Source organism: Mauremys reevesii, linkage group 2 (genome assembly GCF_016161935.1).
Source record: "Mauremys reevesii isolate NIE-2019 linkage group 2, ASM1616193v1, whole genome shotgun sequence".
Classification (NCBI taxonomy): domain Eukaryota; kingdom Metazoa; phylum Chordata; order Testudines; family Geoemydidae; genus Mauremys; species Mauremys reevesii.
In genome coordinates this window covers 66,494,796-66,512,050 of record NC_052624.1, presented here as the reverse complement: position 1 = coordinate 66,512,050, position 17,255 = coordinate 66,494,796, and the positions used below count along the sequence as shown (strand labels likewise).

The window sequence follows — 17,255 nt, the reverse complement described above, 5'->3', positions numbered from 1 at the left end:
GGCTATCCTTGATTAAGACACCTTAAAAAAAATCTCCTAGCCAGTACACAATGGAATAACAGACCTTCCTTAATTACAGATTAGATTCACATCTAGTCTGCAATCTGAATCTCATTTACCAGTCATAATCATGCTTCCAAATTTTGTTTGTGATCTTTCCATATAATAATGTCCTTGGCATAAATCATACTGAATGGAATGGGGAAGCTGCTGGATACAATTCAGAAGAACAAGTGTAATCTTTAAAGTTTGCAATACTGTTAAAATCTTTCATTATTACAACTTTCAACATAACTTTATTCATAAACAAAAGTTATCTGCACTGATATACAGTACAAACACCCTTTTAGAATCTGGAATTGAGCCTCAAACATGTTTCTTTGACCCAGTTTTTCCTTAAAGTCACATAAAATAAGATTTAATGGGTAACTTTTTTGATATGGTTATACTTAATTTTATTTTTTAGTGCTAGGACTTTTACTGTAGCTTTTATATACACCTCTACCCCGATACAACGCAACCCGATATAACACAAATTCAGATATAACGCGGTAAAGCAATGCTCTGGGGGTGCAGGGCTGCGCACGCCGACGGATCAAAGCAAGTTCGATATAACGCGGTTTCACTTATAACGTGGTAAGATTTTTTGGCTCCCGAGGACAGCGTTATAACAGGGTAGAGGTGTAGTTAAAAGCTTCATCAAACAGAATATTATTCTTTACATTTTTCTCTACCCTGTTCCAGATCAGCAGTTCTTGTACCAGGAATATTTATCAATACACAAAAGATGCAATCTAACAGTGGAATCCATAATCCAGCATTTTAGCCTATACTACTTCCTATCATTCTGCAATACTGTATTTGTTTGATATTGCAGTCTTTAAAACACCCCTTTTGGGGGAGAAGGAGTAACTCCATCCCCATTTAACGTGTTTGTAAAATACTAATGGTCTTTTGGATTCTGGTAAGGGAAGGATCTCTTTGAAAGGTCTGCTAGTGATGTGAGGAAATTTTTCACCTCATAAAGACACGGGAAAGCCATCACACTATGTTTCATTTACAGGGTCCTTGAGAATTCTTTCAGATATGAGGGGGTCTCTGAATACACAGTAAACTGTTCACAAGTTTTATTATTGTTAGTAATGTTTTCTCCCTGCACTTCTATTTTACTTAATTTCTTAAAGCTGAAAAGTAGCCTCCACCCTTTTTTCCAGTATATCTAGTGTACTCTTCTCAAGAAATAGGGCCAGTTAATAGGCTTGAATTATAGCACAAACCATGTGTTGGTACTAGGAGTTATCTTAATAGACAATATCATCCAGCTGCTGTTCAAATAGAGTCTGTTTTTAAATTCATACAGTGTAAAAACATGATAAATGAATGATATTATAAAATGCAGTTAATATTTACATATCTATGTAACACTCACTGCAGAGACACCATAATGCAAAAGTACAACTGTGGCACAAACATTGATAATTTCATCGTAAAAACTGTACCTGCATATTTTCTCTCAGATCCGTGGCATCCCGTATGGGCTGGAGAGCATTCTTGAATACTTCATCTATGGTTTTAATCCATAATGTTCTCATAGAGGCATATTCCCTGGATTTCTTTCCTTTCCTCACTGAGAGGCCACGTTTATGAGGTTTCCCACCACCCCTTCGATTAGTAATAGCAACATGTACAAACAAGAAAGCATGTGCTAAAATTTCTCCAGTTAAAGACTGCAGTGGAACATGCCGATAGCCTGTCTGTAAACACTCAAAGGGAATAGTGTACTGCCCAATAAATTCATCCCCAATGTAATCATCATCTAGTACTACAAAACGCATGACAGCGAGTTCAGGAAGATTAATTTGAAATTCAAAACTTTCATCAAAAATTGGATTGTCTCCATTTTGATGGACAGTTTTTGTCCTTTTTTCTGCACAGTCTGCTGGGATTCCATGAATTTCTACATATACATAAGGATCTACAACATCACCTTTGGCACCGGACCCTTTGGGTTTAGGAAAGTTTTGCCCACTAATAATTTTAACATGAAGAAGCTGAGGTGAAACTCCAGGCACAGTATCTTTTGTATTTGCACTGAAGAAGGATACTTCCTCTCGCATGATGGCAGGACGAAGGACATAACCACAATTCCCATTTTGTCGAAACCAACCAATGTTAAGGTCCATCATTAAGCCAGGTGTCTGAAAGTTCATGGCTACTATCTGACAGCCACACTTCCAAAAATCCTGGGGATTCATATTACTAGAGTCAATCCTCATAGGGCTAGGAAAAACCCTGGCAAGAAAACGTTTGTTGTAATTTACAAAGTCTCCTGGATTTTCATTGGCATACTTGCTAGCAAGCACTTCATTAAATGAACAAACTTCCCAGTATTTCTGGAGCTGAAATGAGACTTGAAACTCTTTGAACTGAACTGATTTACATATGCTTACCAATTCGGAAAGCTCTTTGCAAAGCTGAAATCGTTTCACTATCACAGTGTTCTGTTGTTCTGCACCCTCTTTCCCTACTCTTTGTGACATTTCTGCTCCTTCATCTTCATCTGTAACATCTCCCTCTAGCCCAGAGCAATTAGAGGAAAGCTTCTTTGCTTTAATTAGTATTTTCCCTTTAAGTGAGTCAGGTGAGGGAAGATAAGACTCTTCTATGTTTGGAGACTGTGTGTGTAGCTTGTCGCCCAAAATTTTCTTCATATGTTGAACCATAACTTTCTGCTGCTTAATAGAACAATGATTTTCTAAACACAGAATAAGAGGGTATTCTGAAGCAAAAAATGCATACTTGTTAATAATGTCAATTACACTGCGGAAGACTATCTGTGATGTCATTGTATGTCCTGTATAAATTACAGGCTCATTATCTGGACCATCCCATACATCCAATTCAACACTTCGGCAACCCATTTTAAGAGCACGAATATATCCTGTGATATCAGATGGACCTCGGAACTGGTCCTCTATCAAGTATGTATTGTGAGATGAGTTTATGAAATAATGGGATAAAGGTTGTTTCATATCCTGACAAACCTTTTTATGCTCTGGATCAAATATATGACAGTCAGGTGAAGTAAGATAATTAGTAAAACCATCTATTGAGAGCCAGCCCTTTTCCTGGCCCTCTTTTGATGGTTCATATTTGTGAATAATTTCAAGACTTATTTCTTCTGTGACATGTGCCATTCCCTGTTCTGCTTCTAAAAACATCATAAGGTCCTTGGTATCTAGGAATTCTTTATTGCTGGAAAACTGAACCAATAAGAAGTAGATCTCAGGTCGGGTACAAAGTTCATGGAAAACTTCAATAAATTCTTCCTTTGTGACTTCAGTACCAGTTTTGTCCTTGGATCTATGTAACTCTTTGAACTTCAGCTCAATTTTACTTGTTTTTAAACCCGGATTTAATTTTTTTATAAATTGAACAGCTTTATAAAGGGCTATATGTCCAAAATTATCTACATCAGTTTCACTGAACATCTGTGAAACCCAGGAAGTCCGCATATTATCTTGGCTACTTTCTATCATATCTAGTGTATGTTTTCCATAAGAAATTAGGTATCTTAGCCCAGTAACCCAAATGTTTGCAACATCTGCTGAGTTAGCAACGAGATCTAGAGACTCATAGTTATCTCCATAAATAACTGAAAATGCACAGTCTTCTGATATCTGGTCATAAATTCCATTGCTGCGGAATATATCTGTATTTTTTCCTGTTCTCACTTCTTTGACTGATTTAATATCAATCTTTGCTTTTTCTGAATCCTTCTTTGAAGGTTCCCAACGCAGGGACTGCATATCTGCATCTAAAAGAAAGTACCGGTGATATACTCTCGAGTTGGACCGAAACTTTCTGAGCTCAGAGCCTTCAACCATTGCATTAATACAGTCACTTGCACTACTGATCTTCTTCTCAGTCGGCATGCTGCTAAATGACACAGTCTTCTTCCGTTCTCTCTTTTGTTTTGTACCATCCTGTGGATTAAAAAAAAAAAAAAAGTCAATATGAGCTTGTTTATAGGACATGCAAAATCTTTATGTTCAAAGATCAAAAATTAATTGAGGAAAATCTAAAGAAGGTATGTTGGACAACAAATCTTTTGTTCTGACACCACAAATGCAAAATCTGACACACTAACAACTGCTTAATGATTGTGTTTGCATAACTATGTATTCGGCATTTTTAAAAACATGTGTTTTTTTGCATCACAAAGCTTAGGTTTTGTATGCCCACAAAATTTAACAAAAAAGGTTTTAAAAGTAAAAAAATGCATAGTATTTTGTTAGTAGCAGCATGGTGAAATAGGTATCTCACATTCTACTAACAAGATGGTGGGAAGTAATCTGTTCCCCTGAGTCCTCATGCAGTCCTTGTAATCATTTGTAGATCCCTGACACCGTATTAAATAGGGTGCTTAGATATCATGGCGATAGCATCCTTAGAAATACCAGAGACAGACTGATACACAAATAAAGAGACAGGTCATGTCCTCACAGAACTTACAATCTAAGTACTGACAGGCAAAACAACGTACACATAGGTCTTCCTCCCTCCCTATCCTGCCCACTGAACATCCCCAATACACACTCTTCCCAACCTGAACTGGGGAAATTCTCCACTAGCCATATCTAGCTGCTTTATGGCAGCTTAATGATTTTAGCAGACAGGAGAGTCTGATGGAGAATATTGGGATGTACAGTAGTGATTTGGGGGGATAGTCTTTGCTAAGATTATTGGGGTTTAGAAGGTGTCACATAAGAGGAGTATCTTAAGGAAGAATTTGAAGGGGGACAGGTGAAGGCATGGAAGACCAGGTTGGCAACAGTGGTTCAGCCTCATCTTAAGAACAATGATTCACCCACCATTTCTGTTTTGTTTTGACCCTAAATTTTCCTTATATATTAAAAAGTCATTTTCTGCAGTAGTTAAAGAAGAACAATACCACTTAGCCAGCTCCACTCGAACTTTGTATCCAGTTTAAGTTTACCTGAATGACAATAACCTAGTGCAATATGTAATGAGTTTCAAAAGAGAAATAATTACATATGTTCATTTGCACCATTCAGACAGAAATCAGCCTGAGAAAATTTCTAGGAGTGTTTGAAAAATGGCCATGTCTTGCAAAAGGACTCAACTTCTGGTCTGTAAGTTCTAACACAATCCTTCCCATAGAAGAACCTCTTGATATCAGATCTCAAGAACAGCAATTTTTCTATTTGTATAATCCTGCAAGGTTCAACTAATTACTTTTCCAGATTTGTATAGAAAAGTTTTGGTGGGGTGTTTTGTTTTGTTTTGTTTGTGAGGGAGGATTTTCTCCCTAGTACTTTCCCTCTGGAAATCTGTTTAATTTTCATTCCAGAGCTAGCAAAGATTGCTAATACGGGCAGCGGCGGGGTACTTTTACTAGATTGTTGTCACTCCGTTCAAATAGAATATTTGAAATACAGATACATTTCCACATAACAAATTTCCTGAAACATTTTCATATGTAATCAAAGGACACTAATAAAAATATGCATCTCACAACATTGCTTACGTGGTACCCTATATATAGCACCTAATCTAATAGAGAAAAGGCAAAATGCCTCTCCATCAGTGCATTTGGAAAATACTCATTCAGATGTGAAAATGGAGAATTCTGTTTTTCTGATTTAATATGTGAAGCTACCTTGCCAAGTGTTTAATAGATTTAGTACTTGTAGTTCCACATAAAAATATAAATTTATCAGACATAAATATTGCATCTTTAACAACAGCAAAATCTGTTTTAAGAGACCACCCAAGAGACCAGCAAAAATTAGTTGCCCTGTAAGCATGTTTTTTAACTACAGATCAAACTAAACTGCATTGAAAAACTCAAGGGATTGCTTCTTGGAGTTGGTTCTTAATTATAAATTGTTCTTTAAGTATTTTAGATTTTAAGCAACAATTTGATTAGAGTTATTTTCTGAGTTTCAATAAAATTCAGTGATAAATTTAATTATTATTTACATGGAGGGGTCATTTATTTTTATGTTCTTGTAGTACTAGGATACTAATTCTCATTCTCCAACAGACAAGCTCAACAGCATACTTGCATTGTCTTTCTCAAAACAACCATGTCTAATAAGTGGATGGCATGGGAAGTCTGAATTGTTTTGTGCATTTTTGAAATTTTTTAAAGACAGAACAAATAAAATACTACTTCAGATTAATACCAGGGTGGATAAAAATCAATGATTTAAAAAAAAATCGGATTGTTTTTATTTAAATCTTTTTTTATACACTGTGTTTTGAGGAAAAAAACCTATCTAAAGATAGTTTTAATTAAGATATATTACACTGGTCTACAATTTTTGAGAAGTCATCTGCTTCAGAGATAAAATGTGCTATTTATTATGTATTTTGATGTGCTGAATTCAAATATGACAATTAAAACAACTGATTGGCTACTGTTTCTAATATATTTAAGTTTTTACATTTTATGTCCATGTATATTGTGTAGATAGTAGAGTTTTAATCATAAATTGTAAACCTAGGTCTTTTCATGTGTTTATGGTTGCTTTACATGATAATATGTCACCTGTCCTGTTTATGTAACACTTTAAAAATCAGCAAAAGGGTTATATAAATAAAATTTATTATGAAACAAAAGGCAAAAAACTATTATGTACATAGTTTAGTCCTATTCGGTGTCTACTCGGCGCTTCTTGGCTTGTCTCTTGTATTCATTAAATGGAGCATCTCTTGTCACTGTCCAGCAATAGTCTGCAAGCATTGATGGGCTCCATTTGCCCTGATAGCGTTTCTCCATTGTTGCAATGTCCTGGTGAAATCGCTCGCTGTGCTCGTCGCTCACTGCTCCGCAGTTGGGTGGAAAAAAATCTAGATGAGAGTGCAAAAAATTTATCTTTAGTGACATGTTGCAACCAAGGCTTTTGTATGCCTTGTGGAGGTTTTCCACCAACAACCTGTAGTTGTCTGCCTTGTTGTTTCCGAGAAAATTTATTGCCACTAACTGGAAGGCTTTCCATGCCGTCTTTTCCTTGCCATGCAGTGCATGGTCAAATGCATCATCTCGAAGAAGTTCACGAATCTGAGGACCAACAAAGACACCTTCCTTTATCTTAGCTTCACTTAACCTTGGAAATTTTCCACGGAGGTACTTGAAAGCTGCTTGTGTTTTGTCAATGGCCTTGACAAAGTTCTTCATCAGACCCAGCTTGATGTGTAAGGGTGGTAACAAAATCTTCCTTGATTCAACAAGTGGTGAATGCTGAACACTGTTCCTCCCAGGCTCCAATGACTGTCGGAGTGGCCAATCTTTCTTGATGTAGTGGGAATCTCTTGCACGACTATCCCATTCGCAGAGAAAACAGCAGTACTTTGTGTATCCAGTCTGCAGACCAAGCAAGAGAGCAACAACCTTCAAATCACCACAAAGCTGCCACTGATGTTGGTCATAGTTTATGCACCTCAAAAGTTGTTTCATGTTGTCACAGGTTTCCTTCATATGGACTGCATGACCAACTGGAATTGATGGCAAAACATTGCCATTATGCAGTAAAACAGCTTTAAGACTCGTCTTCGATGAATCAATGAACAGTCTCCACTCATCTGGATCGTGAACGATGTTGAGGGCTGCCATCACACCATCGATGTTGTTGCAGGCTACAAGATCACCTTCTATGAAGAAGAATGGGACAAGATCCTTTTGACGGTCACGGAACATGGAAACCCTAACATCACCTGCCAGGAGATTCCACTGCTGTAGTCTGGAGCCCAACAGCTCTGCCTTACTCTTGGGTAGTTCCAAATCCCTGAGAAGGTCATTCAGTTCACCTTGTGTTATGAGGTGTGGTTCAGAGGAGGAGGATGGGAGAAAATGTGGGTCCTGTGACATTGATGGTTCAGGACCAGAAGTTTCATCCTCTTTCTCTTCCTCGTCTGACTCAAGTGAGAATGATTCTGTTGCATCCTTCCCCGTGGAGTACTGGGCGTATAGCTGATGGAATGTTTGGATAATGCACAGTCCACTTTTTCTTCTTTGACACACCTTTCCCATGTGTCAAAGAAGAAAAAGTGGAGGCACCATGCAGAAGTAACAATTGCTGGTATGATCTGTTGGCTCTCTCCAAATCATTGGCACTGCAAAAAGGCATAGATTTCCTTTTCCTGTTCAACCACTGGCGAAGATTTGTTGCACAAGTGTTGCAGCATATGTGTGGGGCCCACCTCTTGTCCTGATCTCCAATTTTGCAGCCAAAATAAAGGTGATAGGCTTTCTTAACCACAGTGGTTATACTGCGCTTTTGTGATGCAAAAGTCACTTCACCACAAACATAGCAGAAGTTATCTGCACTATTCACACAAGTACGAGGCATCTCTGCTCACTTTGGCTAAACAGAAATGTGTCCCTTTTTCAAAATCAAACACTGACAAAAATAAGAGAGCATGACACTGTATGATTTCTAGAGCTAATATAGGGCAATTTGTTCAGCAGAGTGATGTAAGCTTCGTTATGATTGCATCATCCATGACTTCTAGGAATAACATGATGCAATTCATATCATGTATGATGCAATACCAGCTTCAGATTGCATCATTCATTGTTTTGCCTAAAAAGCAAGTACTGTCCAAACCCAGTCATAGATTTATTCATAGATCCAGTCAAAGATGTAGTTTAGTCATTTCTGGTTTAAATTGAGATCCCTTCACTTTATAACTCACTTATCCTCCGCTATTCCCAAGTCAAGGGTCATATATACTGACCCAATAGCATATCTTGAAAACTAGAGCCAATCAACAATTTTAAGCATCATTTTTGTTCTCAGTGACCCAGAATTAATAAAGTTTGACTACATTTATTTCAGAAGCATTTTGGCTGTAGAGCAGTGTTATAGCTCAAAGATATCTCATCATGGAATAGGAATTATAAATTCTAATTCTATAGTATGAGACAATATATTCATGTAATGTTTAAGAAAAGTTCCAATAGTTTGTGGATTAGGGACCCAATTTTATGGGGTTTCTGGAGCTTCTGTATAGATTATTTAGGTAAATCTTTCTATCTACCCAATGAGACTCAGTGCTCAGTCTAGAAGGTACCATCAGAGATGCTTAGTATGCAGTTCTCAAACTGTGGATTTGTGTCTCCAGAGACAACATACTTGTTAACAGCAAAAATGTTTTAAATAAATAAATAAATAATATATCGAGGTGAGAAATAACAGACCTCAACCCTATTGCCCCTCTGCAAATTTGTGTACACAGAGTCAATCCCTTACCCCTCTCTAAAAGTGCAAAGTTTCAAAAAGTTCAATGAAGATTGTTGGGGGCGGAACAGATCTGGACAAGGAGAAGTAGTCTGGAGATAAATGTTAGAAGGGAGGGTCAGGCAGTAGAAACAAAAGTGAAACTGTTTGAGCAGCACATTACAGAAGTCTTGAGGTCTTTCTGAGTGTAGCCTTCATTGATTTGAGACCTACCATACCATTCTCTCACTTGAAGGGAAAACCTGTAATGGCAGCAGGCCATAAAAGAAATTTGGGAATATTTTAATGAAGTTCCCCTACCTGTGGATAAGACAGGCATGTGTGCAAAATGCAAACAGTGCAACAAAGAAATGCAAGACCTGGTTGCTGGAATGAAACAACATCATGAGAAGTGTTCCTTCGCAGGAGGAAGCTGCGTTGAAAATGATGAAAGGAACATGTCTGAACATGCAGTATCTTCAGGTTGCTAAACTTTTTTATTTCATACTTCTTTCTTAAGGACTGCCTGTCTTCCCTCTGGACTGTTCTTGAATTCTCATGTTTGAGCAAAAAATATAGTTGTTACTCTATGGTACTATCATTTTGGATGCAGTTGTGATAAAAAAAATAGTTGAAATAGGCAGATCTTCCTTTTATAATTTCACCTTTAAATTAGTACTATCAGTGAATGCAATGGTAATAATAATTAAATAACTGCATTCACTTATTTTGTTTAGGAGAATTCATCCTCAACGTACAGGATTCTGAAGAGTATCCACCTTCAAGATCACCATCATTTTCTATAGTTGCAGAGTTATCTGCCAATGATAGTGTTTCAGCCACATCATGAACGTCACATAGCCACAATATATCACCTGTAGCAAAAAGAAGTAAAAATCTCCATTATCCAGAAACAACCATAGATAAGTTTGTGATAAGAACCAGCAGATTACAAAAAGAGGTACTTGAAAAAATTGCCTGGTTTGTTTATGCAACAAACCGTATGACTGAGCATCCACACTTCATTAACATGGTTCAGTCATTAAAACCAGGATACAGTCCACCCAACAGAGCAGATGTCGCAGGCAAATTGCTGGATAAAGTGTATGAAAGAGAAATTGAGCAGTGTGCAAAAGGTCTAGAGGGTGAAATTGTTAACCTGAGTCTTGATGGGTGGAGCAATGTCCACAATGATCCTGTTGTATGTGCTTGTGTGACAAAAGAAGGGAATGTCTTCCTCACAGAAACAACTGATACCTCAGGAAATGCACACACAGCAGAATACTTACAAGAAGTAGCAGTAAAAGCTATAACAAATTGTGAAAAAAAATTCAAATGTCTAGTATGCAGCTTGGTCACAGACAATGCTACAAATGTATCCAAGAGGAGAATTATTTAGAAGAGAATGAAGAGAGTCCCAAACTAATAACATACAGTTGCAGTGCTCATTTCATGCACTTCATATCCAAAGACTTCAGTGTTCCAGAAATAAAGGCTAATGTTGTTGAAATTGCAAAATACTTCCATAATAACCACTTTGCAGCAGCTGCTCTGAAAAAAGTGGGATGAACCAAGCTAATTCCCACAAGACGTGCAATGGAATTCAGTAGTGGACTGTTTTGAGTACTATATCAAGAACTGGCCTAATCTGATGACAGTTTGTGAACAAAATCATGGAAAAATAGATGACACTGTCACAGCCAAAGTTCTCAACATTGGGTTTAAGAGAAATGTTGAACACATGCTGAATACCCTGAAACCTATTTCTGTAGCCTTGAACAAAATGCAGGGAAATAGCTGTTTTATTGCTGACACTGTTGAAATTTGGAAAGAACTGAGTGAGATCTTAAAAAAAAAGAGAGAGAAATATGCAATGACAGAGTTAAATTACAAGCATTAAAAAAACAAATGAGACAAGCACTATTTCCAGCTCATTTTCTTGCAGATATTCTCAATACTCAGTACCAGGATCAAACCTTAACTGCTGAAGAGGAGGAGTTGGCTATCACATGGACATCCAGCAATCATACCTCTATAACGCCAACTATAATAAAATTCAGAGCTAAGGGTGAACCATTCAAAAAATAGATATTTGCTGATGATGTTTTAAAGAAAGTCACACCAGTGAACTGGTGGAAGTCACTTATGCACTTGGATTCAGAGACTGTTGAAGTGATAATCTCACTTTTAACAGCAGTATCTTCTTCTGCCGGTGTAGAAAGAATATTTTCTTCCTTTGGACTAATTCATTCCAAATTGAGAAATTGTTTGGGACCTGAAAAAGCAGGAAAGCTTGTTTTTCTTTTCCAGATTATGAACAAACAGGAAAATGAAGGTGAAGATGACTGAGTTAGCTGCAGAAGACAATATTTTAAGTTTCTCATGTTGAGCTGGCTGACATAGTTGATTTAATTTTTTTTAATATTTCATTCAATTATTTTAGTTAAAAACAATTTTAACATAAACAAACCTGATTTTAAAAAACCTGAATGTTTAACTAAATTAAAAAATTCATATGCTTGCTTTGTTAAAATATTATGTTTGCTGTTGAAGAAAAAAATCCAGAATACATAACGTTGTTGTTTTAGTTAAATTTAAAAAAATTAAATGTCTGTGATGTTCTCCTAATACAGTTGGCAAGAAAATCCTCTAAATATTAATAATTAACCTGTTGAACTGGAGATAGTTGACCTCCCACTGACTTCATAAATATCTGCTTCAATTACCTTTGGTAAATGAAATAACCAATCATTCATTTTCTGCTATAGCTGTAAAACTAATCTGAAACGTTTTCAAAATAAATCACTTTAAAAATGTATAGCGTGTACCTTCTAAAAATGAAACCTACATCTATCTCTGAGTTGTGAAGAATATATGTGATGTCGCACTCCATATGCTTTATAAAAATATGTTTAGAAGTGCGAATATGATGTAACTGGAATATGCTTTACGCAAAAGGTCTCTTGTAAGATATCATTACAAAGCTTATGATCTACTGGGGGTGTTCATCCCATTTGTTTGCATGTATTATTTCTATGTCTGGAGTTAGGAGAATAAGATATAAACTTGTATTACTGATGTAAACATGTTAAGTGGAAGCCATTAAGGGTGCTTCAGAATCAGTCACCTGTAAACGGTTCTGTTTACTTGCAAACCTTCTGGTGTACGTGCTGGCCAGCCTTGGAAGAATGGAGACTAGGGGTCTCACAGGACATGTGACCATGTCACATGATACTGGAATCCATCTTAAACCTTGTGCTTTTCCATTTAGAAGGAGGGGTGGAAACCCGGAGAGAGGCAAAGCATTCCCACCTTGTGCCAAAGTTATAAAAGGGGGTAGAACAGAACAAAGGGCGGCCAGTCATGAGAAATCCCCAATTTACCACCTGAGCAGGAACTAACAAGGTCTATACCAGGGGAAAGGATTGGGCCCAGACTAGGAAGGAGTCTAGTCTGTGAAAGAAGCTCATTGGAACATCTCTGAGGGTGAGATTTACCTGTATTCAGTTTCTTAACGTATTAGGCTTAGAATTGCATGTTTTGTTTTATTTTGCTTGGTAACTTACTTTGTTCTGTCTGTTATTACTTTAAACCACTTAAATTCTACTTTTTATACTTAATAATATCACTTTTGTTTATTAATCAAGCCAGAGTAAGTGATTAATACCTGGAGGAGCAAACAGCTGTGCATCTCTCTCTATCAGTGTTATAGAGGGTGGACAGTTTATGAGTTTACCCTGCATAAGCTTTATACAGAGTAAAATGGATTTATTTGGTGTTTGGATCCCATTGGGAACTGGGTGTCTGGGTGCTGGAGACAAGAGTACTTGCTGAGCCGTTTTCAGTTAAGTCTGCAGCTTTGGGGACGTGGTTCAGATCCTGGGTCTGTGTTGCAGCAGGCCAGCATGTCTGGCTCAACAAGACAGGGTCCTGAAGTCCCAAGCTGGCAAAGGAAACGGGCTCAGAGGTAGGGGGTCTCTACGACCGAACCCGTCACAATGTATTAAGGTTATAACAACCAACAAGAATGCACTTTTATGTAGAAATCCATGATTAAATTGAGTCTTCCTGACTAGTGATTTAAATCAAATCCACCCTGCTGCCCTACATCCTCCCAGTCCACTTTGGGATAGTTAATGCTCCTAGCAGTGCTAGCTATGCAGTCCTCCATACCTACATTCATCTGAACATAAGGATTGTAATTGTGATGGAAAGGTACACAAAGAGGTTAGGCTTTTTGCATCCTCAATCCATTCCTAGAGTCTTTAATGTGCTCCTTTTAGTGCACTACTTAGCAATTTTATCAACTTCTCAAAAATATACAGGTTCCTTCTCTTCTTTACATGTAATTATGGTAACTAGATGTCCCGATTTTTGGGTCTTTTTCTTATATAGGCTCCTATTATCCCTGTCCCAATTTTTCACATTTGGTGTCTGGTCACCCTACATGTAATGGTATGTGTTGTCAACAAGTGATATGCTATAAAAGTAGATATGTAAATAGTTGAGATATAATCTCTAAAATACCTTTCAAAACTCTTTGAAGGTTCTCTCATACAAATATAGAGCTACCATCCTGGGTCATTAACTCTTAGTACCACCTACTACTACAACAACAAAAAAGGACTGATTTTTGGAGGTTTTGAGCTTCCTCAGCTTCCACTAAAATAAATGGGAACTATGGGTGCTTGGCACCTTTGAATATCAGCCCACTTATATAGGTGTCTAGTGTTAGCACCCATGTTTGAAAATGTTGGCTTAAGAGACTTACCCAAGTCAGTAGCAGAGCCAGAAATAGAACCTAAGTCTACTAGTCCTGCGCCCTATGGACTGGCTTTATGCTGACTTCCTAGGAAAACTGAAAGTCCTTTTAACGTTAATTAAAGATGTCCAATATCCAAGCTTCCCAGACACAACTGTAACTGCAAAATCAAATACGTTCTGAGTTGAAGGACACAAAACAAATATTGGTAAGACAATATTCGTCCTTCAGAAAATATAATAGACTTACCTTGAATCAGCTATAAACCTTATGATGGTTGATGTTTACAGTGAAAAAGCAATCTACAGGATAACACTGAAGCATAACTGTTCATCAACCATTAGTTCATTATTAGGAGAATCAAAAGAAACCAAAACATCTTGCCCAAATATTAAAGCAGCCTGAGAGAATAATTGCACACATCATTAACTTTGAAATTAAATTAAATGGAAGACTATTAGCTACAAAGTTAACTGGCATGCTTGCTCGCCTCACACAAGAGGAATCACATATCCCCCAGAGCCTGAGAATAGTGTTTTCACATTCTTCTAAAAGTTATAGATGGAAACAATACTGAACTCCAGTACAAACATCCGTCTAGACTGCGTACCCTGCAATACTAACTTCCACTTAAGGGTCTAGCTCTGAAAAATCTTGCAGCAACAGAGTTTCTAAGAGCAATGACCCAAATGGTCTTTTCTACTTTCACTGATGTTATTCATTTAAAAGAGCAGTTTCAGCTGGCAGTGACGTAGGAAGGGGAAAGCCAAACATGAGTTAATAATAAGCAGCAACATTGGATCTTATTTCTTCCCATACTTTTCCTACCCAGAAGACATTATTCATAGCTTGGCACTATGTCCGTCTGCCATTAGAGCATCTAGTGAGTACTTAATAGTCTGACAACTTTCTCCTGCTGATAGATCCATTCTGACTAGCTTCTGATCTGAAACATAAACAACTGTTCACTCTCTGGATGATGTTCTCATTTCAGAAGTCAAGCTAATAAGGCTGAATATAAAGAAGCAGATCGTCAGCTAGTAGGTTATGACAATTAACACCAGCTGAGGATCTGACCCAAATAATCTTAGCCATCAGGATCACCTGGAACCCTGGAAATATCTCAAGTCAGAATTGTCAAAACAGTAGGTCTAAAAATGAAGGCTATTCCATCTCCTCATGGGTAAACTTTTAAATCTTACCTGTCACGGACAAAAAGGTGTGGTTTTGCAGGTTTTTGGTCCTTTGTGATGTATAATATTTGTGGGGTTTTTTGTTCTTTTAGAGGATTTTTTTCAACTTATTTTTACTTTATGACTATCAGGTTTTGTCCACTTTGTTTGATGGAGGACTCCTTGGACTATTTGAGGACTCATGGGATTAGGATACCATAAGAGACTGAAAGATGGCCACTGGGGATCAGGATCAGGGATTTTTAATCAGACTATTCAAAATTCTTGGTTTTGTTTGTTTTTGTTAACACACATGCATGAAAAGTTCTCTGTTAATGATTCCAACACCCTTGTCCCTCCCTTTGCTGATCTCTAGTCTTCCTTAGAGCCATTCAACCAAATCATAGTAGTTAAAATCTGATATTCCTTATGTAAAAGGAAGCAAAGAAATAAAACTTCAAAAACAAATAAAATTCAGTTATGGCTATGAAAGAATAACATATTGAATACAAAACAAATTTGGTACATCTGATGACCTATACAAATGTTATGTTAATTACTACAGCAATGAGGAGTTCTTTCATAATTTTGGTATAGTTCTGGCTGCTCAAATTGAGACATCCTAAAAGGGCCTCATTTTCAGAGGTTGAGGGCTCAGTATTAGTTCAGTTCAATATAGCGGCCATGTCTATATGGTTAGCAGTATTGCCCACCCTAAGCAATTAAAAAACATGAGTCAGGTTGAAAAATCATGATATTGTCTTAAAAATCAAGAGTTTTTTAAATAATAAATTTTGCATTCTTTTTATTTGCCTTCTGATTTTTGAGTGTTTAGGGCAGTGGTTTTCAACATTTTTTTTTCCTTTTGGGATCCTAAAAAGTTTCAAATGAAGTTGTGGACCCCTTTGGAAATCTTAGACATTGTCTGCGGACCCCGACCACAGGTTCAAAACCCCTGTTCTATGGTAATGACAACATTTCATGGACCCATTAGACATAGTCTGCAACCAGACATTGAAAACAGTGCTAGAAAATGTGTATGTGTATATATATATATATATATATATATATATATATATATATATAAACAAATGAACAAAGCCCCCAAAGACCGCATTCTACATGCATCTTTGTGAGGAAGGACTATAATTTTCAATATGCATTGAAATAAACAGTATACTTCTCATTTAGGGGCAAAAATATACTCCTTTCTCCCCAATAAATACTGAACAGCACACTTCACATGTGCAACTCCTCACAAATTACTGGCATGATTTTGTAGCAGCCAAGCATGAGCTGTTGCCATAAATTAATACTGACCAAAAAAAAAATAAAAAAATAAAAAAGAGGTCCGGTAAACGGCAAAAATAGAGTTTTTCATATGAAAAGCAATATAAAGATTGGCAGGCTGAGATATAACAGAAATACGTATAATCAATTATCTGAACAATTATAATGCATTAACAAGCAGCTGGGAGTTGCAGCCCAAAGCCTCAATTTACAGCCACTTTCTGGCCCGCATGTTTAAAATTCTGGAGACTTCTGCCATGGGACCTCATAGCTACCCTTCTTGAGACATGCAACATAGCTCCTTGTAGACTGAAGTATTGTGGGGAAAAATCAAGCACTGAGCTTTAACCTTTCAGAAAAAATATGCAACATCTGTATTTTGAGTTAATATTGCTTTGTGTATTATCACCAACTCAGCCCATAAAAGTATAATTCTTTCCCAAGAAAGAACGCAATAAAACCACTTAATGCTAGTCTGAAGCCAGACTGCAGTCCATCAGAAAAGCTTTGACAAACTTAAAATCTATTTGATTGCAATCTTTTAAAACATAACTTTGAAACATGATTTGAGTAACCAATGCATGCAGTTAGCTTAAAATACTAATAATGCGGATCTACTTTTAAAGCCTCAAAACTACTCCTAAAGGTAAAGTTCTCAACTAAGAACTGACAAAACTCAGCAAAATAAAAAGTGGTGTTCATATTCAAACTGCAAAGCTAGCAATGTTAATGTGGACATTCTGCATGTCTCAAAAATGTATGTGCTATACTTGTAACTGGTTA

General features: G+C 37.0%; 1 protein-coding gene and 1 long non-coding RNA gene across 9 annotated transcripts in view; one reads left to right on the top strand and one right to left on the bottom strand.

Moving 5' to 3' along the window:
- PLCL2 (phospholipase C like 2) overlaps positions 1-17,255 on the bottom strand; it is a 247,619-nt gene that overhangs the window by 68,884 nt on the left and 161,480 nt on the right. For 6 of the 7 annotated variants that reach the window (XR_005593716.1, XM_039522888.1, XM_039522883.1 and 3 more), the window contains one exon: positions 1,500-3,986. Coding sequence is in view for 6 of the 7 variants with exons in the window: in XM_039522888.1 (XP_039378822.1) it covers positions 1,500-3,986 (2,487 nt within the window). In the remaining variant the exon portion in view is untranslated. Of the gene's footprint in view, positions 1-1,499; positions 3,987-14,019; positions 14,157-17,255 lie in introns of those variants that run through there. The other variant, XM_039522886.1, reaches the window with a different exon arrangement.
- LOC120397207 overlaps positions 1-17,255 on the top strand; it is a 48,970-nt gene that overhangs the window by 7,915 nt on the left and 23,800 nt on the right. The window lies entirely within an intron of this gene.